At 45.0% G+C, this 26,057-nt stretch overlaps 1 protein-coding gene and 1 pseudogene across 3 annotated transcripts in view; one reads left to right on the forward strand and one right to left on the reverse strand.

Moving 5' to 3' along the window:
- The first annotated feature begins 11,435 nt into the window (after positions 1–11,435).
- PIGU (phosphatidylinositol glycan anchor biosynthesis class U) overlaps positions 11,436–26,057 on the forward strand; it is a 116,625-nt gene continuing 102,003 nt past the window's right edge. The window contains exon 1 of one of the 3 annotated variants that reach the window (XM_055265929.2): positions 11,436–11,642. In XM_055265929.2, coding sequence (XP_055121904.2) covers positions 11,513–11,642 — 130 coding nt within the window. In that variant the 5' untranslated portion in view covers positions 11,436–11,512. The remainder of the gene's footprint in view (positions 11,643–26,057) is intronic. The other 2 variants (XM_063633779.1, XM_063633778.1) reach the window with 2 other exon arrangements.
- On the reverse strand, positions 13,733–13,864 carry LOC129474972 (uncharacterized; annotated as a pseudogene).

Below are 26,057 nucleotides of genomic sequence, written 5' to 3' on the forward strand. Positions count from 1 at the left end.
CTCCCACTTAAGCCTCCCAAGTAGCTGGGACCACAGGTGTGCACCACCACACCTGGCTAATTTTTGTATTTTTTTTTTTTTTGTAGAGATGTGGTTTTGACATGTTGGCCAGGCTGTTCTCAAACTCCTGGGCTGAAGCAATCCTCCTGCCTCAGCCTCCAAAAGTACTGTGATTACAGGCATGAATCACCATGCCTAGCCTTAGAGGCATATTTTCTTTTCTTTTCTTTCTTTTTTTTTTTTTGAGACAGAGTTTCACTCTTTTTGCCCAGGCTGGAGTGCAGTGGCACAATCTTGGCTCACTGCAACCTCTACCTTCCAGTTTCAAGCGATTCTCCTGTCTCAGCCTCCCAAGTAGCTGGGATAGCAGGTGCCTGCCACCACTCTTGGCTAATTTTTGTATTTTTAGTAGAGATGGTGTTTCACCATGTTGGCCAGGCTGGTCTTGAACTCCTGACCTCATGATCTACCCGCCTGGGCCTCCCAAAGTGCTGGGATTACAGGCGTGAGCCACCGTGCCTGGCCAGAGGCATATTTTTAAACTTTAAATGATGATTATGTTCCAACTCAACTTGAAACCCTTCCGTGCACTTCCCATTTCTCTTAGAATAAAAATCCAACTTAGCACCATTGTCCACCAAGGCCATCTGGCCCTTGCCTGCTTCTCCAGTCTCACCTCTTGCTCATATCACTCCGACTACATTGGCCTCCCTCACTGCAAGCTGTTTGTAACCTCCATCCCCTCCTTCCAGTACATACCACTGCCAACTCTTTACATCAACGGCTCCTTCTCATCCTTCGGGTGTCAGCTGAAACATCACCTCTTCAGAAAGGCTTTTCTTGACCATCCAATATACAGTAGGTCCTCCATTATTCATTATCATTCTTCCTGGTCTTTTGCCCTCACAATCTCTACTTATTTTGGTGTGGTCACAATCCCTAATTATTTTGTTTGCTTACTTCTATTTTGTATGACTCCCTGCTAGACTATGAACTACAGTACAGGGAGGCCTGGGTCTATCTTTCTCATCACTATTATTATTAGCAGGTTCACAAAGCTAGATGGTAAAGCCTACTACACACCTAAGCTATGTGGTTTAGCCTATTGCTTGCAGGCCACAAACCTGTACAGCATGTTACTATACTGGATACTACAGGCAATTGTAACACAGTGGTAAGTATTTGTGTATCTAAACATATGGAAACATAGAAAAGGTAATGCATTAAGCCACGATGTTATGACAGCTACAACATCAGTAGGCAAGAGGAATTTTTCAGCTCCACTATAATCTTAGGGGACCACTGTGGTATATGCAGTCCAACGTTGACCAAAATGTCTTTATGCAGCACAGGACTGTACCCTTTCACCTTCCTCGAACTGACTTCACCCAATTGCCTTTAGGGTGTGCTGTCCTCAGGCAAACATGGTAAATTCATCATCTGACTTCTCACAGATACATTTTTCTGGCTGATTAAGATTAGGCACAAGACCTAATCTCAATCAACCTTGCGCTTTTTCCAAGAATGCTGATTCTTGAATGGAAAGATGCAAAGTCATCAAAAACTGATTGTAATTCACTCATTCCAGTGGTTACTTAGTATCTTAGCACCTCAATTTCTTCCTCTCTAGGTAACCTGCATATCACAGAGAATCTCTGGTGTCACAGGAAAAAAACAAAACCAAAACCCATGATTGCTCCTTTATTATCTCCTTCCTTTCTATTCCCTACACTTCCTCCTCAGCTACAACAACAAAGCACCCCAATTCAACTCAACCCAACCCAACACAACACAACCCAACCCAATGCAACCCAACCCAACACAACCCAACCCAACACAACCCAACCCAACCCAACGCAACCCAACCCAACCCAAATTCTTCTCATTTTCTCAGGCAGAGCAGCTTAACCACAGTATCTAGAGCTAACGGACAGATCCTGGTTCTGCCACTTACTAGCCCTGTGACCTTAGGCAAATTACTAAACCTCTTTGTCCCTCTGTTTCCTCACTGGTGATGGAGAAATAATAGCACTTGTAATGGTACATGTACTAAATGAGATAGTATATGTAAAGCACTTAATATAGTACTTAGCACCTAGTAAGCACTCAATATTTGCTAGCTATCATTACTACATTCATCTTTTTTTGTGTAAGCTACTGGATACCTATGCCTTCAGGGTTATTATTTTTTTTCCCCAAGGTATGGCTTCGGAATCACAAACATTAGAATTACCTGGAGAGATTACGAATGTAGATTCCTGGGCTCCACACCAGGCCTAGTCTCTAGGTCAGAACTAGAAAATTTACACTTCAAAAATCTAGGCTGGTCATGCCAGTAATCCCAGCACTTTGGGAGACCGAGGCAGGAGGATCGCTTGAGCCCAGGCGTTCAAGGCCAGCCTGGGCAACATAGCAAGATCCCACCTCTATTTATAAAAAATAAAAATAAATTAAATAAAAAATACATCTCCCCAGTGATTCTGATGCTTACTAATTTTTTTTTTTTAAACAAGGTTTCACTCTTGTTGTCCAGGATGCAGTGCAAATGGCACGATCTCGGCTCACCGCAACTTCCGCCTCCCTGGTTGAAGCAATTCTCCTGCCTCAGCCTCCCGAGTAGCTGGGATTACAGACATGTGCCACCACACCCAGCTAATTTTGTATTTTTAGTAGAGATAGCGTTTCTCCATGTTGGTCAGGCTGGTCTTGAACTCCCGACATCAGGTGATCCACCCCCCTTGGCCTCCCAAATTGCTGGGATTACAGGCATGAGCCACCATCCCCAGTGCTTACTAATTTTTTTTTAAAGATATCAAGATATAAGTTGGACGCAGTGGCACACACCCATAGTCCCAGCTATTTGAGAGGCTCAGATGGGAGGATCACTTGAGGCCAGGAATTTGAGGCTGTGGTGCATTACGAATGCCCCTGTGAATAGCCACTGCACTCCAGCCTGGGCAACACAGTGAGACCTGGTCCCTAAAAAATAAAAAATATTGAGATATAGTACACCTACCATAAAATTCACTCATTTAAAGTGTATATATATATATATATGTGTATATATATATATATACACATATATATATTTCAGTGGGTTTTTAGTATATTCATAGTAGTACAACCATCACCACAATCTATTTACTTTTTTTTTTTTGAGATGAAGTCTCGCTTTTGTCGCCCAGGCTGGAGTGCAGTGGCATGATCTCGACTCACTGCAAACTCCACCTCCCGGGTTCAAGTGATTCTCCTGCCTCAGCCTCCTGAGTAGCTGGGACTACAGGCACCCGCCACCATGCCCTGCTAACTTTTGTATTTTTAGTAGAGACGGGGTTTCACCATGTTGGCCAGGATGGTCTCGATCCCCTGACCTGGTGATCCACCACTTTGGGATTACAGGCATGAGCCCCCACACCCGGCTAATTGTTGTATTTTTAAAAGAGACAGGGTTTCACCATGTTGGCCAGGCTGGTCTGTAACTTCTGACCTCAAGTGATAACGCCCACCTTGGCCTCCCTAAATGCTGGGATTACAGGTGTGAGCCATCATGTGTGGCCTTTTTTTTTTTTTCTTAGATGGAGTCTCTGTCATCCAGGCTGGAGTGCAGTGGCTCAATACCAGCTCACTGCGGCCTCCTCCTCCCAGGTTCAAGATATTCTCCTGCTTCAGCCTCCTAGGCAGCTGGGAGTACAGGTGTGTGCCACCACACCTGGTTAATTTTTTTTTTTTTTTTTGTATTTTTAGTAGAGACGGGGTTTCACCGTGTTGGCCAGGCTGGTCTTGAACTCATGACCTCAAGTGATCTGCCCACCTCAGCCTTCCAAAGTGCTAGGATTACAGGCACGAGCCACTGCACCCAGCACCACAATCTAATTTTAAAACATTTTCATCTCCCCCGAAAGAAACTCTGTACCTATTTATTTATTTATTTATTTATGACAGAGTTTCACTCTTGCTGCCCAGCCTGGAGTGCAATGGTGCAATCTTGGCTCACTGCAACCTCTGCCTCCCGGGTTCAAGCGATTCTCCTGCCTCAGCCTCCCAAGTAGCTGGGACTACAGGCATGCACCACCACGCCTGGCTAATTTTTTGTATTTTAGTGGAGACGGGGTTTCACCATGTTGGTCAGACTGGTCTGGAACTCCTGATCTCAGGTGATCCACCCACCTCGGCCTCCCAAAGTGCTGGGATTACAGGTGTGAGCCACTGCACCCAGCTGAAACTCCGTACCTATTGGCAGTCATTTCCCATTCCCTACTCCCCCAGTCACCACCCCCAGCCCTAGGCAAGCACTAATCTACTTTCTGCCTCTATAAATTTGACTCTTCCGGACATTTCTCTCTTTTTAAATATTTTTTGAGGAAGAGTCTCACTGTCACCCAGGCTGGAGGGCAGTGGCCACAAATATGGCTCACTGCAGCCTTGACCTCCTAGGCTCAAGTGATCCTCCTGTCTCAGCCTCCTGAGTAGCTAGGACCACAGGTGCCTGCCACCATTCCTGGCTAATGTTGTACTTTTTTTTTTTTTTCTGAGGTGGAGTCTTGCTCGGTTGCCCAGGCTGGAGTGCAGTGGCGTAGTCTTGCTCACTGCAACCTCCGTCTCCTGGGTTCAAAGCAATTCTTCCCCCTCAGTCTCCTGAGTAGCTGGGATTACAGGCACATGCCACCACACCCGGCTAATTTTTGTATTTTTAGTAGAGATGTGGTTTTGCCATGTTGGCTAGGCTGATCTTGAACTCCTGACCTCAGGTGACGCACCCACCTTGGCCTCCCAAAGTGCTGGGATTATAGGCATGAGCTACCGCGCCCGGCCGTGTTTTACTTTTTTTTTTTTTTTTTTTTTTTTTGGAGCTGGAGTTTCTCTCTTGTTGCCCAGGCTGGAGTGCAATGGCGTGATCTCGGCTCACCGCAACCTCTGCCTCCCAGGTTCAAGCAATTCTCCTACCTCAGCCTCCCGAATAGCTGGGATTACAGGCATGCACCACCACACCCAGCTAATTTTGTATTTTTAGTAGAGACGGGGTTTCTCCATGTTGAGGCTGGTCTCGAACTCGTGACCTCAGGTGATCCGCCCACCTCGGCCTCCCAAAGTGCTGGGATTACAGGCGTGAGCCACCGCGCCCGGCGTTTTACTTTTTTATAGAGACAGAGTCTCCCTATATTGCTCAGGCTGGTATCAAACTTCGGGGCTCAAGCAAGCCTCCTGCCTCAGTTTCTCAAAGTGCTGGGATTACAGGTGTGAGTCACCACGCCCACCCATTGACATTTAATATAAATGGAATTACATAGCATGTGGTCTTTTGTGACTGGCTTATTTCATTTAGCATAATGTCTTCAAGGTTTATCTATGTTGTAGCATGGATAAGTACTTCATTTTTTTTATTGTCCAGTTATATTCCATTGTAGGTATACCATATCTTGCTTATCCATTCATTTGGGTTATTTCCACTTCTTGGTTTTATGAATGAGCTATGAACATTTGTTCATAATTTTTTTGTGGACATACGTTTACATTTCTCTCAGATATATAGCTAGGTGTTGAGTTGGTGGGTCATAAGGCAATTCTGTTTAACATCTTGATGAAATACCAACCTGTTTTCCAAAGTGGATACAATATTTTATGTTCCCACCTGCCATGTATAAAAGCTCTGATTTCTCCACTTCCTTGTCAACACTTGTTACTATCAGTTTTATTTTTATTTTATTTTTTGAGACAGAGTCTGGCTCTGTCACCCAGGCTGGAGTGCAGTGGCGTGATCGTGGCTCACTGAAACCTCCGCCCCCCTGGGTTCAAGGAATTCTCCTGCCTCAGCCTCCCTAGTAGCTGGGCTTACAGGCGTGTGCAACCATGCCTAGCTAATTTTTGTACTTTTAGTAGAGACGGGGTTTTGACATGTTGGCCAGGCTGGTCTTGAACTCCTGACCTCAAGTGAACTGCCCGCCTTGGCCTCCCAAAGTGCTGGGATTACAGGCATGAGCCATCGCGCCTGGCCTACTGTCAGTCTTTTATTATAGCTATCCTACTGAGTTTGAAATGGTGTCTCATTGTGGTTTTGATATGCATTTCCCTAATAACTAATAATGTCGAGCATCTTTTTACATGCTTATTGGCCATTTGTGTATCTTCTTTGGTGATATGTCTATTCAATTCCTTTCCCCATTTGGGTATTTGTCTTTTATTATTGTCTTTTTATTACTGAGTTGTAACAGTTCTTTAAACATTCTGGATAAGTCCCTACTCAAATATATAATTTGTAGATAATTTTCTCCCATTCTGTGGGTTTTTTTTTTTTTTCTTTTTGAAGGGGTCTCACTCTGTTGCCCAGGCTGGAGTACAGTGGCACGATCTTGGCTCACTGCAACCTCCACCTCCTAGGCTCAAGCAGTCCTCCCACCTCAGCCTCCCAAGTAGCTGGGACTACAGGTGCATGCCATCATGCCTGGCTCATTTTTGTATTTTTTTTTAAATACAGATGGAGTTTTGCCATGTTGCCCAGGCTGGTCTCCAAATCCTGAGCTCAAGCAATCCACCCGCCTTGGTCTCTCAAAGTGTTGGGATTACAGGTGTCAACCACTGTGCCTGGCTTTTTATTTTTTTAAATTTTTTGTAGAGATGGGGGTCTTATCATGTTGCTCAGGCTGGTCTTGAACTCCTGGGCTCAAGTAATCCTCCCACCTCAGCCTCCCAAAGTGCTGGGATTACAGGCCTGAGCCAGTTTTCATTTCTCTTTTTTTATTTTTTATTTTTCTTTGAGATGGAGTCTCACTCTGTTGCCCAGGCTGGAGTACAGTGGCATGATCTCAGCTCACCGCAACCTCCACCCCCCAGGTTCAAGTGATTCTCCCACCTCAGCCTCCCAGGTAGCTGGGATTACAGGTGCCTGCCACTGCGACTGGCTAACTTTTGTATTTTTAATAGAGATGGGGGTGTCGCCATCTTGGCCAGGCTGGTCTTGAACTCCTGACCTTGTGATCCACCAACCTTGGCCTTCCAAAGTGCTGGGATTACAGGCGTGAGCCACCGAAAAAGTCTTTAAATTTTTTTTTTTTTTTTTTTTTTGAGACAGAGTCCTGCTCTGGTGCCCAGGCTGGAGTGCAGTGGCACCATCTTGGCTCAATGCAACATTAGCTCCTGGATTCAAGCAATTCTCCTGTCTCAGCCTCCCGATAGCTGGGATTGCAGGTGCCCGCCACCGTTCCTGGCTAACTTTTATATTTTTAGTAGAGATGGGGTTTCACCATGTTGGCCAGGCTGGTCTCAAATTCCTGACCTCAAGTGATCTGCCCGCCTCAGCCTCCCAAAGTCTTGGGATTACAGACATGAGCCACCACGCCCAGCAGTTTTCATTTCTTGATGGTGTCCTTTGGAGCACAGTTTTTAATTTTGATAAAGCCCAATTTACTTATCTCTCCTTTTGTTGCCTGTGTTTTTGGTGTTGTTATCTAAGAAACCATTGCCTAATTAAAGGTCATAAAGGTTTACTCCTATGTTTTCTTCTATGAGTTTTATAATTCTAGCTTCTGTATTTGGGTCTTGCGTTTTTTTATTGAGAACCACTAGTTTTATTCATACTTCATGCACACTCATTTTGAGAACCACTGGTGTGGGTCACATCTTCTGTCTACAATGGCTAATCACTGTTTTTCCCAAAGACAATCCTCACCCTAAGATAAATTTTTAAATCATCTGTTAGAATGATTTAAATAATATAACAGCTAAGTAACCTTTACTGAGCACTGGGTATATGCTAAGCATTTTACATTGTATAACCTTGATCAGTCTTCACTGTGAGGTGTTACAATTACTTCCACTTTTTATGATGTAATACACTTCACTGTAAGATGATGCAATACATACATCTCCTTCTTTTATGAAAAAGGGGACACCAAAACCTACATCTTTAAGAAGGAAGGCTGTGCAGACTAAATAAGCTCATGTGTGTTAAGCATATGGTACACTGCTTGGCACAGAGCAGGGGCTCAATTTCTTCATGATCCCCTCCCCCAAAGGAGACCCTGACCCTTTCACTGGTCCAGAAAGCTATCAGCCCCAGGGCTGATTTTTGCATTCTTTTAGAATCCCACTCCCCTTTTCTTCTTTTTCTTTTTTTTTTTTTTTTTTTTGAGACAGTCTTGCTTTGTCGCCCAGGCTGGAGTGCAGTGGTGCAATCTCGGCTCACTGCAACCTCCGATCCTCGGGTTGAAGTGACTCTCCTGTCTCAGCCTCCTAGGTAGCTGGGATTACAGGTGCCCGCCACCTCGCCCAGCTAAATTTTTTGTATTTTTAGTAGAGACGGGGTTTCACCATGTTGGCCAGGCTGGTCTTGAACTCCTGACCTCAGGTGATCTGCCTGCCTCGGCCTCCCAACATGCTGGGATTACAGGTGTGAGCCACTGCGCCCGGCCATTTTTTTCTTTTTCTTTTTTTTTTTTTTTTTTGAGGCAAGGTCTTGCTTTGTCATACAGGCCGGAGAGCAGCCGCGTGATCTTGGCTCACTGCAGCTTCAACCTCCCAGAGTCAAGTGATTCTCCCACCTCAGCCTTCCCAGTAGCTGAGACTACAGGCATGCGCCACCATGCCTGGGTAATTCTTATGTTTTTTGTAGAGACAGGTGTTACCCAGGCTGGTCTCAAACTCCTGGGCTCAAGCAATCCTCCTGCCGTGGCCTCCCAAAGTGCTGGGATTACAGGCGTGAGCCACTGTGCCTGGCCCACTCCCCTCTTTCTTTCTCTCATTATGGTTTGTGATTTTTTTTTTTTTTTTTGAGATGGAGTCTTGCTCTGTCGCCCAGGCTGGAGTTATGGTTTGTGATTTTACTTATGTTATTCTTTAACTATTTTATCTCTTCAACTGCTTTCCAAGTTACATAAGGGCAAAGGCAGATGGTGCCATTTTGTCACTGCAATATTCCCCAACACCCAATAGAGGGCTTGTGGGAACATAGAGATGTTTGAAAAATGTACACCTGTTCACATCATTTCTGGTTTAAAATTCTCCAATGGCATACGGATTGCACTTCGAATAAAGCCCAAATTCTCAACCATGGCCAATAGGTCCCTACCTGATTGCCCCCCCATCTCTCCATCCACAGCTTCTATTCTCTCCACTTGAGCCATACTTGTTTTCTTTCTGATCCTCAAACATACCTTGCTCTTTCCCCACTCAGTCCATTCCTTCTGCTTGGAAGCTCTTATTAATTTCTCATCCTTTAGGTCTCAGCTCAAATATCACCTCTTTCTAGTCTTCCCTGATCACCTTGTCTAGTGTTACCACCCTTATTATTACACCAGCAGTTATTTTCAATCACACACTGTTTCGTTTTCTTTCTTTCCCTCCCTCCCTCCCTCTCTTTCTTTTTTTGAGACAGAGTCTGGCTCTGTCGCCCAGGCTGGAGTGCAATGGCGCTATTTTGGCTTGCTGTAGCCTCCGCCTCCCAAGTTCAAGTGATTCTCTTGCCTCAGCCTCCTGAGTAGCTGGGACTACAGGCACAGGCCACCATGCCTGGCTAATTTTTGTAATTTTAATAGAGACGGGGTTTCACCATGTTGGGCAGGCTGGTTTCGAACTCCTGACCTCAAGTGATGGGGCCACTTTGGCCTTCCAAAGTGCTGGGATTACAGGAGTGAGCCACCGCGTCCAGCCTGTTTCATTTTCTTCACAAATATGAAATTTCCTTGCACATTTAATATTATTATTGCTAATATTTAAGCACTTACTATACATTAATTAATGAAGTGTGCTGCTTAATGCTTATTAATGGGCCCTCCAAACCCCAAACCCCTGATTTGTAGTGTTTGCTGATTCCTGTGGTATAAACACTCACATTGGGAGGGATTTTCAATCTATCAACCTGAGGAAACTGAACACCACCATTTGGGAAGAGAAAGATGTAGTATTTGCCGTACTGATACAGCGGTGGTAAATAATCTCAAAAGCACATATAAAACAAAAGTATAGTAAAATAATTTAGAAAGTGAAGTGTTGAATATGTATTCCATTGTTTTCAATATAAGTTATTTAACTGTAGGTTTATATGTCTTAATTTTCAAAAATGGCTGCGTTTAAAAGCAACTGGCAAAATTTCTAAGCCTTCCGGCCAGGCACGATGACACAAGCCTCTAATCCCAGCGCTTTGGGAGGCCAAGGCAGGTGGATCGCCTGAAGTCTGGAGTTCGAGACCAGCCTGACCAACATGGAGAAACCCTGTCTCTACTAAAATTACAAAAAATTAGCCGGGCATGGTGGCGCATGCCTGTAATCCCAGCAACTCGGGAGGCTGAGGCAGGAGAATCGCTTAAGCCTGGGAGTCGGAGGTTGCAGTGAGCTGAGATCGCGCCATTGCACTCCAACCTGGGCAATAAGAGCAAAACTCCGTTTCCAAAAAAAAAAAAAAAAATTTCTAAGCCTTCCTCAACTGTCCCTAGTGAGCCTATAATCAGCACATTTTTCAGCACAGAAGGGTTAAGCAACTTGTTGAAGGTCGCAGAGCTAATAAATCAGTCTACTACTCCAAAACATATCCGCAGAACCTAACATAGTGCCTGGAAAATAGTTGGCGTTTAACAAACAACTGTCAGAATAAATTTTTTTAAAAATACACATTTAACACTCTTTAAAAAACATAAAAAGTACCAGCCTGGGCAACATGGCGAAACCCCATCTCTACTAAAAGTACAAAAATTTAGCCGGGTGTGGTGGCGCGCACCTGTGGTCCCCGCTACTCTGGAGCCCGGGAGGTCCAGGCTGCAGTGAGCTGACATTGCGCCACTGCACTCCAGCCTGGGCGACGGCACTGAGACCCTGTCTCAAAAACAAAAAACCACCAAACATAAAAGATAAACATTTTGGGCAGGGCGCGGTAGCTCACGCCTGTAATCCCAGCATTTTGGGAGGCCGAGGCGGGCGGATCACCTGAGGTCAGGAGTTCGAGACTAGCCTGGCCCACATGGTGAAACCCCATCTCTACTAAAAATACACACACACAAAAAAATTAGCCGCGCGTGGTGGTGGGCGCCTGTAATCCCAGCTACCCAGGAGGCGGAGTTTGCAGTGAGCCGAGAACGCGCCACTGAACTCCAGCCTGGACGGCAGAGCGAGACTCCGTCTCAAAAAAAAAATAAAAATAAAAATAAACATTTTGGCATTGAAAACACACATGCAAGAGTGAATTTAACATCTGTTTAATAGTCTTTCACAATCCCAGGAAGGAGACTACTTCCGCTTCTACTTTCTGCAGCGTTTCAGCCCCGCTATAGCGGCGCGGTTTCACAATGCACCTGCGATCGGAGAAGGTTTCGCCCCACCTTCTGCACACGCAGCTTGAGGCGCCCGCTTTCCGTCGCTCCGGCCTGCCTCGCCGCAAGGCTTTCTGGGAGCCGTAGTCCCCACGTCTGGCCGCTCCGGCGCCAGCGGCGGCGCGCGCCCTCCCGCGGAACTACAGAGTGTGGCGCGCAGGGCGCGAGGCTCTTCCGCCTCGCCTTCCCTCCCGGCCAGCGCGCCCGCCCCAGTTATCATGGCGGCTCCCTTGGCCCTGGTGTTGGTGGTGGCTGTGACAGTGCGGGCGGCCTTGTTCCGCTCCAGTCTGGCCGAGTTCATTTCCGAGCGGGTGGAGGTGGTGTCACCACTGAGCTCTTGGAAGAGAGGTGAGGCCACTGGCTCTAGCAGACGGTCAGGCCCCGCCTGCCCTCCCGCGGCCTCTGTGAATGGGAGGCGGGGGCAGTGGCCGCCAGCGCGCGGTTCCTAGAGAACTGACCCTCTCGTGGGGTCCTCGGAGAGGGCGGGGCCTGAGGGCGGGGCTGGTGAGGGGAGGGGGCTTGGGGGCCGGGGCGTGGGGACCGTGTCGTGAGGTTTGGGCCCTGGGGGCCGGACCACCTAGTGGTGGGGATCTGAGGGGGCGTGTCCCATTCAGTGTCCTGAGCCGAGGAGTGTGGTCTGTGGAAGGGTTGGAATAAGAGGAGGAGGTGCTTGTGGAGCGCGGCTTGCAGAGGAGTTTGGGATTTGGGGCGGGGTCGCGAGGGGTGCTCCCTGGGGTAAAAGGTGATATGTGAGGGGGTCCAGGATGAGGGGACCAATTTTGCTTAAGCGAGGAGAGTGTGCGTGTGCTTTAGACGTCTTTTCTCAGTCTGGGACTTGCAGGGCAATTTTTGTTACTGTTCCTTACTAAGTTCTTCACCAAACCTTGTTTTATACTAACGCCTACAGGGAGAAACCGAAGTTGGGCTGAAGTAGCTGCACAGGCTAGTGAGGGAGACAAATCGTTATAATAATTTATGAAAAGTATACTTTCTGTGTCCACTCAGTTCCTTCCTTAGTATTCTGACCCTGAATAAACTATCCCGTACCTTTCCAGTTTTCCAGAATGTGGGATTTGAGCTGACTCTTGAAGGATGTAGGGTTTTGAAAGGGAGATTAGAGAAAAGGAGAGTTCCAGGTAGCAGAAAGTAAATAGGATGAAGAAACGTTAAAGGATGTGAAATGTCCAAAGTAGGGGAGTAATGGGGTGGAAGCTAGGTTTAGGCCAGAGTTTGATGATTAAAAAAAACAAACAAGCAACTTTTTTTTTTACTGAAGTACAATATACATACAATGCATATTAAGTAAATGTAGAGTTCAATGAATTTTTACAAACTGTATTCACTCATGTGGCCAGCACCTAGTTCAAGAAACAGTATCAGTACCCCAGAAGTCCCCTTTGTGTCCTTTAAATGCTAAAGTTTTTTTTGTTTTTGTTTTTTGTTTAGAGACAGGGTCTTGCTATGTTGCCCAGGCTGGTCTGGAACTCCTGCACTCAAGCAGTCTCACTTGGCCTCCCAAAGTGCTGGGATTTCAGGCATGAGCCATGGCACCTGGCCAAGGCTAACGTTTTGATGTTATCTCATAGAAGTGTTGGTATGGGGAACGGCATAATGAATGGGTGTTTTATGAATACAGTTAAGGTTTCTAAAAATGGTAACATGTACCTTTTCTCATTTAGTTCTTACATTTATTTCTATGTGATAGATGGTGTTATTTTCCACCTTTTACAGATGAGGGAACTGAAATATAGAGAAGTTAATTTGCTCAGGTTTCCTAGTTGGGGAATGGTAATAAAGATAGTAATTCACATCTGAGATTGTAAGTAATTCATGTCTGAGTTTGTTACCTCTGCATATTATTTTTCTGTTGAACTGAATCGAAGCCATTTGGTTCCTGTTTTCTTCTGGATAACTGAAAACCTGAGGCAGTATTAGGCCCTTCTTCCTCTACACCCTATTAAGAGCATTTCTTATCTCATAATTACTTGTTTATATCTGGTTTTTCCCACATTTTCTTTTTTTTGAGATGGAGTTTCACTCTTGTTGCCCTGGCTGGAGTGCAGTGGTGCAATCTCGGCTCACCATAACCTCCGCCTCCTGGGTTCAAGCGATTCTTGTGCCTCAGCCTCCTGGGCAGCTGGGATTACAGGCATGCACCACCATGCCTGGCTAATTTTGTATTTTTAGTAGAGACAGGGTTTCTCCATGTTGGTCAGGCTGGTCTTGAACTCCCGAACTCAGGTGATCTGCCTGCCTTGGCCTCCCAAAGTGCTGGGATTACAGGTGTGAGCCACCATGCCCCGCCTCTTTTTTTTTTTTTTTTTCAAGAGACAGGGTCTCACTCTGACACTCAGGCTGGAGTGCAGTGATAACGGCTCTCTGCAGCCTTGACTTCTCGGTCTCAGGAGATCCTCCCTCCTCAGCCTCCAAGTAGCTGGTAGCTGGGACTACAGGCATATACCACCAACCCCACTTGTTATTATTACTTTTTTTTGGGAAAAGTTTTCAATTAGCAATAATCGCGCCTCGGATAGACCTCATTGGCTACGATACTGCCACTGCGCAAAGCTATTACTTTTTTTTGTATTTTTTTGCAGAGATGGGGTTTCACCATGTTGCTTAGGCTGGTCTCAAACTCCTGGGCTCAAGTGATCTGCCCATCTCGGCCTCCCAAAGTGCTGGGATTACAGGCATAAGCTACCACACCTGGCCTTTTCCACTATATTATGAGCTCCTGGAAGGACTCTGTTTTATTCATTCCTGAATTCTTTTATGTCTGGCATAGAGTAGGTGTGTAGTTACTGTTGAATAAATGTGGAAGAGAAGAAAGCATAGGATCTGGTTACTTACAGGAGGTTACTTACAGGATAGACAGGTGAAGGATCCAAAGATGAGACAGTGTTGTTTGGTAATTAAGAGTGCAGGGTCTGGAATCTCAGAAAAGGTTTGACTCCTTCTCTAGCTCTGCAACTTATAAGCTGTATGAATTCTTTTTTTTTTTTTTGAGACAGAATTTTGCTCTTGTCGCCCATGCTGGAGTGCAATGGCGCAATCTCGGCTCACTGGAACCTCCGCCTCCCAGGTTCAAGCTATTATCTCGTCTCAGCCTCTTGGGTAGCTGGGATTACAGGTGCCTGCTGCCATGCCCAGCTAATTTTTATATTTTCAGTAGAGACGAGTTTCACCATGTTGGCCAGTCTGGTCTTAAACTCCTGACCTCAGGTGAGCCACCCGCCTTGACCTCCGAAAGTGCTGGGATTACAGGCATGAGCCTGCACCAGGCTTTTTTTGTTGTTGTTATTTTTGAGATGGAGTCTCAGTCTGTCGCCCAGGCTGGAGTGTAGTGGTGTGATCTCGGCTCACTGCAACCTCCGCCTCCTGGGTTCAAGCGATTCTTCTGCCTCAGCCTCCCAAGTAGCTGGGACTACAGGCACATGCCACCATGCCTGGCTAATTTTTGTATTTTTAGTAGACACGGGGTTTCACCATATTGGCCAGGCTGGTCTCGATCTCCTGACCTCGTGATCCGCCCGCCTCGGCCTCCCAAAGTGCTGGGGTTACAGGCATGAGCCACCACTCCCGGCCAAGCTGTATGAATTCTAACGTCAATGTTTCCATCTGTAAAATAGGAAATTATGTATCCCGTTCAATGAGATAATCCATGTCAAAGCTCAACACAATAATGAAAGCCAAAAAGGTGAATTCTAAGGTTTTGAGTTGAGATATTAGGAAAAATAGTGCTGACATGGGCTGAAATAGATGAATCAGAAAGGACATAGTAGTGTTTCATGTGTGTATAATGTGATAGTACAATACTCACAGGTTTAGGTCTGGAGCTTGAGGCCAGTGTCAGGACTAGAAAGAGAGAGAGATTTGTTAACCATCCATCATCTGGATCTGACTAAATCAGCATGATTATTTGTACCATTTGGGAGGGAAGGTATAACATCTGTAAGCATTACTTTTCTTCAAAGTGTACCTTAAATGGGATATTTTTTAAAGCAGCTGATTGTATAAACCCTAAAAGACAGGCATTTAAAAATAGTAAAGTAGGACTTCTGGTTTCACATGACATTTTAAATTTTTTTTTTTTTTTTTTTTTGAGATGTAGTCTCGCTCTGTCACCCAGGCTGGAGTGCAGTGGCGCCATCTCAGCTCACTGCAAGCTCTGCCTCCCGGGTTCATGCCATTCTCCTGCCTCAGCCTCCTGAGTAGCTAGGACTACAGGCACCCACCACCACGCCCGGTTAATTTTTTGTATTTTTAGTAGAGACAGGGTTTCACCGTGTTAGCCAGGATGGTCTCGATTTCCTGACCTCGTGATCTACCTGCCTCGGCCTTCCAAAGTGCTGGGATTACAGGCATGAGCCACCACGCCCAGCTGACATTTTAAATTTTTGAATGATCAGTTCTTTGGGTGAAGGGGCCCTGAATCCAAATCCAGATAGATTTTGATTGGCTATAGTATGGACTGAATTTTTTTTTTTTTTAAGAGACAGGGTCCCACTCTGTCTCCCAGGCTGGAGTGCAGCGGCATGATCATAATTCTCTGCAGCCTCATCCTTCTGGGCTCAAGAGATCCTCTTGACTCAGCCTCCCAAACAGCTGGGATTGGTGCATGCTCCCACACTTTGCTAATTGTTTTTTATTGTTTTTTGTGGAGATGGGGTCTCCATATATTGCCTAGGCTGGTCTTAAGCTCCTGGCCTCAAGCGATCCTTCTGCCTTGGCCTCCCAAAGAGCTGGGATTATAGGCATGAGCCACCATGCCTGGCCTCTTTTTTTTTTTTGAATAAGTGCAACGAAAGCTCTGGAATTAAGTCACATTGAACTGATTTGGGTCATATACCAATTCTTCAGTCAATTACTGTAGTCTGCCTGGGTCATGTATCTACCTCTTTGGAAAGGAGGCAGTCTCACCAAAAATGTAGAGAAGGCGGGTATCCCATAGGAAAAATTAGGGTGCTGTTACCAAAAGAAGGGAAGATTGATCTCGGGCAGGCACAAATAACATCCATTTCAACAGGAAAAATGTCTTTTCTGTTACCTATTTCTACAAATCCTTCAGTTTATTTGATACTGTAACTAAAATACATATAAATTTCCAGGCCGGGTTTTATGGCTCATGCCTGTAATCCCAGCACTTTGGGAGGCCGAGGTGGGAGGATCACTTGAGCCCAGGAGTTTGAGACCAGCCTGGGCAACATGGCAAAACTCTGTCTCTACAAAAAAATACAAAAATTAGCTGGACATGGTTGGCCCATGCCTGTAGTCTCAGCTACTTGGGAGGCTAAGGCAGGAGGATCTCATGGGCCGGGGAGGCAGAGGTGGAGGCTGCAGTGAGCCGAGATCGTGCCACTGCACTCCATCCTAGGTGACAGAGTGAGACTCTGCCTTATAAAAAAGAAAATTTTTTTTTTTTTTTTTTGAGAAGGATTTTCACTCTTGTTGCCCTGGCTGGAGTGCAATGGCATGATCTCGGCTCACTGAACCCTCTGCCTCCCAGGTTCAAACGATTCTCGTCTTAGCCTCCTGAGTAGCTGAGATTACAGGCGTGAGCCGCCACACCTGACTAATTTTGTATTTTTCGTAGAGGTAGGGTTTCACCACGTTGGTCAGTCTGGTCTCAAACTCCTGATCTCAGGTGATCCACCTGCCTTGGCCTCCCAAAGTGGTGGGATTACAGGCATGAGCCACTGCGCCCGGCCAAGAAATAAATTTTTAGGGAATGAATTTCCTGTTTGACAAAAGCAGGAGCTTCTAAAAAATTAGTAAGAAATTAACAGGCCGGGTGCGGTGGCTCACACCTGTAATCCCAGCACTTGGGAGGCCGAGGTGGGTGGATCACCTGAGATCAGGAGTAGCCTGACCGACATGGAGAAACCCTGTCTCTACTAAAAAAATACAAAATTAGCTGGGCGTGGTGGTGCATGACTGTAATCCGAGCTACTTGGGAGGCTGAGGCAGGAGAATCACTTGAACCCAGGGGGCGGAGGTTGCAGTGAGCCGAGACCGCTCCATTGCACTCCAGCCTGGGCAACAAGAGCTAAACTCTGTCTCCAAAAAAAAAAAAAAAATGAAAGAAATTAACAATGATATAATGCTTCTTACATGCCTGGTATTGTTCTAAGCACTTTAGGTGTGTTAATACACTAATTTGATCTTTAAAATGGCAAACAGTGTTATCAACCCCATTTTATAGATGAGAAAATTGAGTCATGGAGAGATTAAGTCATTTGCCCAAGGTGACATAGCTAATAATGTTTTGTATGAAGAGTTAGCGATCTTCAGGTATGGCTGTTCCACCAGTATCATCTTGTTTAGATATCTGTCAGGAATAATGTAGAAACTTTCTGCCATTTTTAGTTTTTCCTGAGGCTTTCACCCAGAGATTGACAGTTAGTATAGGCTTAGCTTTTTGAGTTCCGGGTAGAGCCCAAGCTATTAGTACTTATCTAGAAACCCACCCCTACTACAGCTATGAGAATCAGGGTTGCTGGGCACGGTGGCTCAAGCCTGTAATCCCAGCACTTTGGCAGGCTGAGGTGGGCAGATCTCTTGAGCTTAGGAGTTTGAGACCAGTCTGGATAACATGGTGAAACCCCACCTCTACAAAAAAGAAATACAATAATTAGCTGGGTATGGTGGCATGTGCCTGTAGTCCCAGCTACCTGGGAGACTGAGGTGAGAGGATGGCTTGAGCCCAGGAGGTGGAGGCTGCAGTGAGCCAAGATTGCACCACTGCACTCGAGCCTGGGTGACAGAATAAGACCTTGTCTCAAAAATAAAAGAATCGGGGTCAGGAAAAACACTTCTGATACCACTACTTAAAAAAGCCTTTATGGCCAGGTGAGGTGGCTCACACCTGTAATCCCAGCACTTTGGGAGGCTAAGGTGGGTAAATTGCTTGAGCTTGAGTTCGAGACCAGCCTAGGCAACATGGTGAAACCTCGTATCTACTAAAAATACAAAAATTAGCCGGGTGTGGTGGCGGGAGCCTGTAGTCCCAGCTACTCAGGAGGCTGAGGCAGGAGAACCGCTTGAACTCAGGAGGCAGAGGTTGCAGTGAGCTGAGATCATGCCACCGCACTCCAGCCTGGGCAACAGAGCAAGACTTTGTCTCCAAAAAAAAAAGCCGTTATTACAAAATTAAACAGAATTAGTAAGACACACATAACAATGTATTGCATGGTGAATTACTGTAAGGTGAACACTTTTGTAACTGTCATCCAAGTCAAGAATCAGAACTTTGCCACTCACTTCAGAAGCCCCCCTTCATCACAATCCCATCACTCTTTTCATGAGTAATTATTATCCTGACTTTTATAAGTAATGACATCTTTGTATTTTTAAAAGTTTTATTACTCAAATGAACATCCCTAGTTCATTTGCCCTTAGTCTTAGTCTTGTCCCTAAAAAAAAGTTTTCGTTTGTCTTTTCAATCTCTGTTTATTTTTAGGGTCCCAGCCAGGTTCTCTTTCTTTTCCTTAGTATTTGTCTATTGAAGAATCCAGACAGATCTCCCATAGTTTGAATTTTCCTGATTATATATCATGGTACAATTTAACATATTCCTCTATCATCTATATTTCCTGCAAATAGGCAGCTGGATCCAGAGACTAGATACCACTGTTTTTTGTTTTTTACTTTTTTTTTTTTTTCAGCCAGAGTCTGACTCTATTGCCCAGGCTGGAGTGCAGTGGTGTGATCTATGCCTACTGCAACCTCCACCTCCTGGGTTCAAGCAATTCTCTTGCCTCAGCTTCCTGAGTAGCTGGGATTACAGGTGTGTGCCACCACACCCAGCTAATTTTTGTATTTTTGGTAGAGATAGGGTTTCACCATGTTGGTCAGGCTGGTCTTGAACTCCTGACCTCAAGTGATCCACCTGCCTCTGCCTCCCAAAGTGCTGGGATTACAGGCATGAGTCACTGCGCCGGCCTGTTTTTTAGCTTTTTACTTGAAATCATTTTAAACTTACAGAATACTTGGAAAAATATTGCAGAGAGATCTGTATACCTTCGTCCAGTTTTCCCAATGTTAATATCCTACATAGTCATAGTACAGTGATCAAAACTAAGATGGTAACATTAGTACAATACTATTAACTAAACCGTAGTTGTTAAGATTTTACCATTTTTGCTGGGCATAGTGGCTCATGCCTATAATCTCAGCACTTTGGGAGGCTGAGGCGAGGGGATGTCTTGAGTCCAGGAATTTATGACCAGTCTAGGCAACATAGGGAGACTCCCTCTACATAAAATTAAAAAAAAGTTAGCTGGTTTGGTGGCGCACACCTGTGGTCCCAGCTACTTGGGAAGCTGAAGTGGGAGGATTGCTTGGGCCTGGGACGAGGAAGCTGCAGTGGTTGCAGTGAGCTATGATCATGCCACTGCACTGTAGCCTGGCACCAGAGCAAGACCCTGTGTAAAAAAAAAAAAAAAAAGGTTTTACCATTGTTTACCATTTTTTCACTAATTTTTTTTCTGTTCTATGATCTAATATTCCATATTGCATTTTTATTTTTATTTATTTATTTATTTATTTGTTTATTTATTTTTTTGAGTCAGAGTCTCACTCTGTCGCCCAGGCTGGAGTGCAGTGGCACAATCTCGGTTCACTGTAAGCTCCGCCTTCCGGTTTCACGCCATTCTCCTGCCTCAGCCTCCCAAGGAGCTGGGACTACAGGCACCCGCCACCACACCCAGCTAATTTCTTGTATTTTTAGTAGAGATAGGGTTTCACCGTGTTAGCCAGGATGGTTTTGATCTCCTGACTTCATGATCTGCCCACCTCGGCCTCCCAAAGTGCTGGGATTACAGGTGTGAGCCAGCGCGCCCAGCCCTTTTTTTTTTTTTTTTTTTTTTTGAGACAGAGTCTTGCCCTTGTTGCCCAGGCTGGAGTGCAATGGCACGATCTCGGCTCACTGCAACCTCCACCTCCCAGATTCAAGAGATTCTCCTGCCTTAGCCTCCTGAGTAGCTGGGATTATAGGTCCCTACCACCATGCCAGCTAATCTTTGTATTTTTAGTGCAGACGGGGTTTCACCTTGTTGGCCAGGCTGGTATCGAATTCCTGACTTCAGGTGATCCACCTGCCTCGACCTCCCAAAATGCTGGGGATTACAGGCATGAGCCACCGCGCCTGGCCACATATTGCATTTAGTTGTTATATCTCCTTAGTTGTTTATCTGTGATAGTTCCTTAGCTTTTCCTTATCTTTTATGACCTTGACACTTTGAAGAGCTCTGGTCAGGTATTTTGTAGAATGTCCCTCAATTTGGGTTTGTCTAATGTTTTCTTGTGGTTTGATTGAGGTAATGGATTTTGGGGAAGAATACCCCAGGTGATGTGGTCCTCTCAGTGCATTGGATCAGAGGTGCATATTGAAATGCCCTAATACTGGTGGTGTCAGCCGTAATCCCTTGGTTAATGTAGTGTCTGCCAGATTTCTCCACCGTAAAGTGACTGTTTCCCTTTGTAATTAATCAGCATTTTAGGGGCTATTCTTTGGAGCTCTGCAAATATCCTGTTTTTAAATTTTTGCCTACTAATTTTTGCATTCGTAGGTTAATCTTACCTGCAGCAGTCATTACCCAGGTGTTCCAGTGGTGACTTTTCTTTTTCTCTCATTCATTTTTATTTAATAATTAAAATTCTTCTGTAAGGAAGAGTTGTCATTTCTTTGCATTTATTTAATTATTTATGTCAGTATAGATTTGGATATTTATTTTATACTCTGGACTCTGTATACAATATTCATTCTGTTTGGATTATTCTAGTTTTGGCCATTGGGACCACTTTCATCTTGACCCCTTTGTCCTTTTGCCATACCTCTATCTCACTTTTTTTTTTTTTTTTTGAGACGGTGTCTTGCTGTCACCCAGGCTAGAGTGCAGTGGCGCGATCTTGGCTCACTGCAGGCTCCACCCCCTGGGTTTCATGCCATTCTCCTGCCTCAGCCTCCTGAGTAGCTGGGACTACAGGCAACCGCCACCACGCCCGGTTAATATTTTGTATTTTTAGTAGAGACGGGGTTTCACTGTGTTAGCCAGGATGGTCTCGATCTCCTGACCTCGTGATCCACCCGCCTTGGCCTCCCAAAGTGCTGGGATTACAGGCATGAGCCACCGCACCTGGCCTTCACTTTTTTTTTTTTTAAAAGCACTTTATTACATTCTAGAACTATAAGATGATACAGGTTTATCTTGCTTAGTTCAACCCTGGAATTGACCACTTCTTCAAGGGCCCTGGCTCCTTTTATTAGAGAATGTTGTTTAGAAACGAAGTTCTGAATGCTAGGTGTGTTCATTGCAGCTAGAGTGACACTGCTTCTTAGGCCCTCTCAGCTAGAAGTATAAGGATACTACTGCTTTTGAACAAGCTTATGTCATTGATATGGGAAACTGAAAAATAATATTTGTCTTATACAGGATGATATGCTTTTATTATCACCCATAGGAAAAGTATACCAAGGTAACTAAGAATTATTGGCCAGGCATAGTGACTCATGCCTGTAATCTTAGCACTTTGGGAGGCCAGGGTGGGTAGATCGCTTGAGGCTGGGAGTTTGAGACCAGCCTGAGCAACATAGCAAGACCCCATCTCTACAAAAAATAAGAATTAGTCAGGTGCAGTGGTGCACTCCAGTAGTCCCAGCTACGCAGGAGGCTGAGCTTGAGCCCGGGAGGTTAAGGCTGCAGTGAGCTGATTGTGCCACTGCATTCCAGCCTGGGCAAAAGATTAAGGCCCGTCTCTAAAAATAAATAAATAAATAAAACAGCTTGCTTCATGGGTTAGTTATCAGTTAAGAGTTGAGAGGCTTTATCAAAAAATCAACTTACATTTTACAATAGTTGGCCATAATTATTTAGCTCTTATATTAGTTGTTAGATAATAGTCCCATGAAATGAGAAATGTTATTTGGATGCTGTGGTGTATTTTCACAGGTTTTATTTTTGGAGGATACTCCAGGAAAAAGAGAGGCATAAAGTTGAGTTCTATGGGTATCTTTATTGACTTTTTGTTTTTTCCCCCTAATAGGCACTTTGTGAAACTGACTTTAAAGTGTTTTCAGCATGATATTACTGGAACTTTTTTTTTTTTTTTTTGAGATGGAGTCTCGTTCTATCGCCCGGGCTGGAGTACAGTGGCACGATCTTGGCTCACTGCAACCTCCACATTCCGGGTTCAAGCAGTTCTCCTGTCTCAGCCTCCCGAGGAGCTGAGAGTACAAGTGCATGCCACCATGCCTGGCTAATTTTTATATTCTTAGTCGAGACGGGGTTTCACCGTATTGGTCAGGCTGGTCTTGAACTCCTGACCTCAGGTGATCCACCCACTTCGGCCTCCCAAAATATTGAGATTACAGGCGTGAACTACTGTGCTCAGCCTACTGGAACATTTTTATATATATTAGAATTTGACAGCCCTGATTATTCTTTTCTGTGGAGAGTAGATTCACTATTTTAAAGAGGATATTGGTACTCTTGTAGCTTAGATGTTTCCAAATGCACTGCAGACCAGGTCACAGTTTTTAATCATGTGCACCAAAATTAGAAAAGTAAGGATAGTAATAAGTTTATCATTAAAGCTAAATGTATTCCATTAAAAATATTCTGGGCCAGGCGTGGTGGCTCCTGCCTGTAATCCCAGCACTTTGGGAGGCCGAGGCGGGGGGATCATGAAGTCAGGAGGGTGAGATCAGCCTGGCCAACATGGTGAAACCCCCGCCTCTACTAAAAATACAAAAAAATTAGCCAGACATGGTGATGTGCACCTGTAATCCCAGCTACTCGGGAGGCTGAGGCAGGAGAATTGCTTGAACCGGGGAGGTGAAGATTGCAGTGAGCCAAGATCATGTCACTGCACTCTAGCCTGGGCGACAGAGTGAGACTCCGTCCCAAAAACAAACAAACAGACAAAAAATATTCTGAGTTTATGTTCTTCCTATACTTTTTTTTTTTTTTTTTGGGATGGGGTCTGGCTCTGTCGCCCAGGCTGGAGTGCAGTGGCACAATCACAGCTTACTGCAGCCTTGAAGTCGGGCTCAGGTGATCCTCCCACCTCAGCCTGCTGAGTAGCTGCAGTCTCCACCATGCCTGGCTAATTTTTTGTATTTTGGGTAGAGACAGAGTTTCACCATGTTTCCAGGCCAGTCTCGAATTCCTGAGCTCAAGCGATATACCCTCCCTGGCCTCTCAAAGTGCTGGAATTACAGGCATGAGCCACCATGCCCAGCCATATACTTTTTTTTATTGGTTTTTTATTTTTTATGCTTTGAGACGGAGTTTTACTTTTGTTGCCCAGGCTGGAGTGCAATGGCACAATCTCGTCTCACTGCAACCTCCACCTCCCAGGTTCAAGCGATTCTTCTACCTCAGCCTCCCAAGTAGCTTGGATTACAGGCACCCGCCACCATGCCCGGCTAATTTTTGTATTTTTAGTAGAGACGGGGTTTCACCATGTTGGCCAGGCTGGTCTTGAATGCTTGACCTCAGGTGATCCACCCACCTGGGCCTCCCAAAGTGCTGGGATTACAGGCATAAGCCACCGTGTCCGGCCAACTTTTTAATATTGTAGTAAATGGTGGGGTTTTTAAAAATGTTTTTACTGGCCTGGGCAATATAGCAAACGCCCATTTCTACAAAAAAATTTAAAAATTAGCTGGGTGTGGTGGCATGCACCTGTAGTCCCAGCTACTTGGGAGGCTGAGGTGGGAGGATCACTTGAGCCTGGAAGGTTGAGGCTGCAATGAGCTATGATCAAGCATTACACTCTGGCCTGGGCAACAGAGTGAGTCTCAAAAAAGAAAGACAAAAAAATGTTTTACGTAATCTGACCCTTTGCCCAGATCAGTTATCAATTAAGTAATATGATGCCATATTTAATCATCAATATAGCAGAGCCATACTCCAGGCATTTGCCAGAGAATACACTAACAAATCCACTGATATACAGTATCTAGCAAAAGCATGTCTGAGATGAATTACATTTTAGGCAATTGCCTAAAAGGTGTGCAGTCTGTCTTCAAGCTGTGTCTCAAAAATTTCCATCTGGATTAAACCAGACAAGTGGAGAGTGATGTGCCTGGACAGCCTCATACTGGTGCCCTGTAGAGCTGCTTTTTCACTGCTCTGTGGTAGGATGCCATTGGCTAAGATTGAGAAATGCCTTGTGATTTGACCTGATGAATCATCTCCTTGGGTCTCCAGTAAAGCTGTTAGTGAAGGATTTAATAGCTGTTACACAGCAACCTCTTTATGCAGCTCCTTGAGGAGATTTCCTTTTGGTCGCAGTGTAAGGACCAGTTACAATGGTCTTGAGCAATATACTTTGTTTTATTTTATGGCCACCATGAATTATAAAATTGATGAGGTTTCCTTTTTTAGGGTAGTCCTATAAAGTTTAAAGTCGTAATTATAGCCTACTCCTTATAAATATGTAGTGGTCTTTTTTCTTTTCTTTTCTTTCTGTTTTTGTTTATTTGATACAGGGTTTCCCTCTGTCACCCAGGCTGGAGTGCAGTAGCATGATCATGACTCGCTGCAGCTTTGACCTCCTGGGCTCAATTGATCTTCCCACTTCAGCCTCCCAAGTAGCTGGGACCACAGGCACACACCATGCCCCAGCTAATTTTTGTTTTTTTATAGAGAGGGGGTCTCCTTATGTTGCCCAGGCTGATCTTGAACTCCTTGAACCCCTGCCTACCTATTTTTTAATAGGTAACTCAGCCACATGATTCAAAAATAAAAAGTAGCTGGGTGCAGTGGCTCACGCCTGTAATCCCACCACTTTGGAAGGTCAAGGTGGGAAGATTGCTTGAGCCCAGGAGTTCAAGACCAGCCTGAGCAACATGGCAAGACACTGTCTCTACCAAAAAAAAGTTTAGCTGGATGTGGTGGTGTTGGCCTGTGTTCTCAGCTACTTGGGAGGCTGAGGTGGGATGATCGCTTGTGCCCAGGAGGTTGAGGCTGCAGTGAGCCATGTTTGTACTCCTGTACTCCAGTCTGGATGACAGAGCGAGACACTGTCTCCAAAAAAAAAAACCAAAAACTATTTTTTTTGAATAATTATAAAATAATACATCCTTATTGCTAAAGATTCAGAAAATGAAGATGAAAAAATCAAGCATCTTCTGTAATCTTATCACCTAGAAATGGTCATTGTGAACATTTAAATATTTATTTTTCCAGGCATTTCTCATTGAGTACATGTTCATTCTCTCTTTCAAATAATTAAATGAATGCTTATAAAAGTTTAAGATTAAACTCTACAAACAAACCTATTTAAAAATGTGCAATTTTGAAAAGCTGAGGCAGGCAGATCACTTGAGGTCAGGAGTTCGAGACTAGCCTGGCCAACATAGTAAAACCCCGACTCCACTAAAAATATAAAAATTAGTTGGTCTGGTGGCAGGCACCTGTAATCCTAGCTACTGGGTGGCTGAGGCAGGAGAATTGCTTGAACCCAGGAGGCAGAGGTTGCAGTGAGCTGAGATCATGCCACTGCATTCCAGCCTGGGTGACAGACCGAGACTCTGTCTCAAAAAAAAAAGGGGGGGGGGCAAAGGGCTGGGCATGGTGGCTCACACCTGTAATTCCAGCACCACTGTAATTCCAGCACTTTGGGAGGCTGAGGCGGGAAGATTGCTTGAGCCCAGGAGTTTGAGACCAGCCTGAGTAACATGGTGAAACCCCATCTCTACAAAAAATACAAATATTAACCAAGCATGGTGATGCACACCTGAAGTCCCAGCTGCTC

The sequence above is a fragment of the Symphalangus syndactylus genome, chromosome 24 (genome assembly GCF_028878055.3).
Source record: "Symphalangus syndactylus isolate Jambi chromosome 24, NHGRI_mSymSyn1-v2.1_pri, whole genome shotgun sequence".
Lineage (NCBI taxonomy): Eukaryota > Metazoa > Chordata > Mammalia > Primates > Hylobatidae > Symphalangus > Symphalangus syndactylus.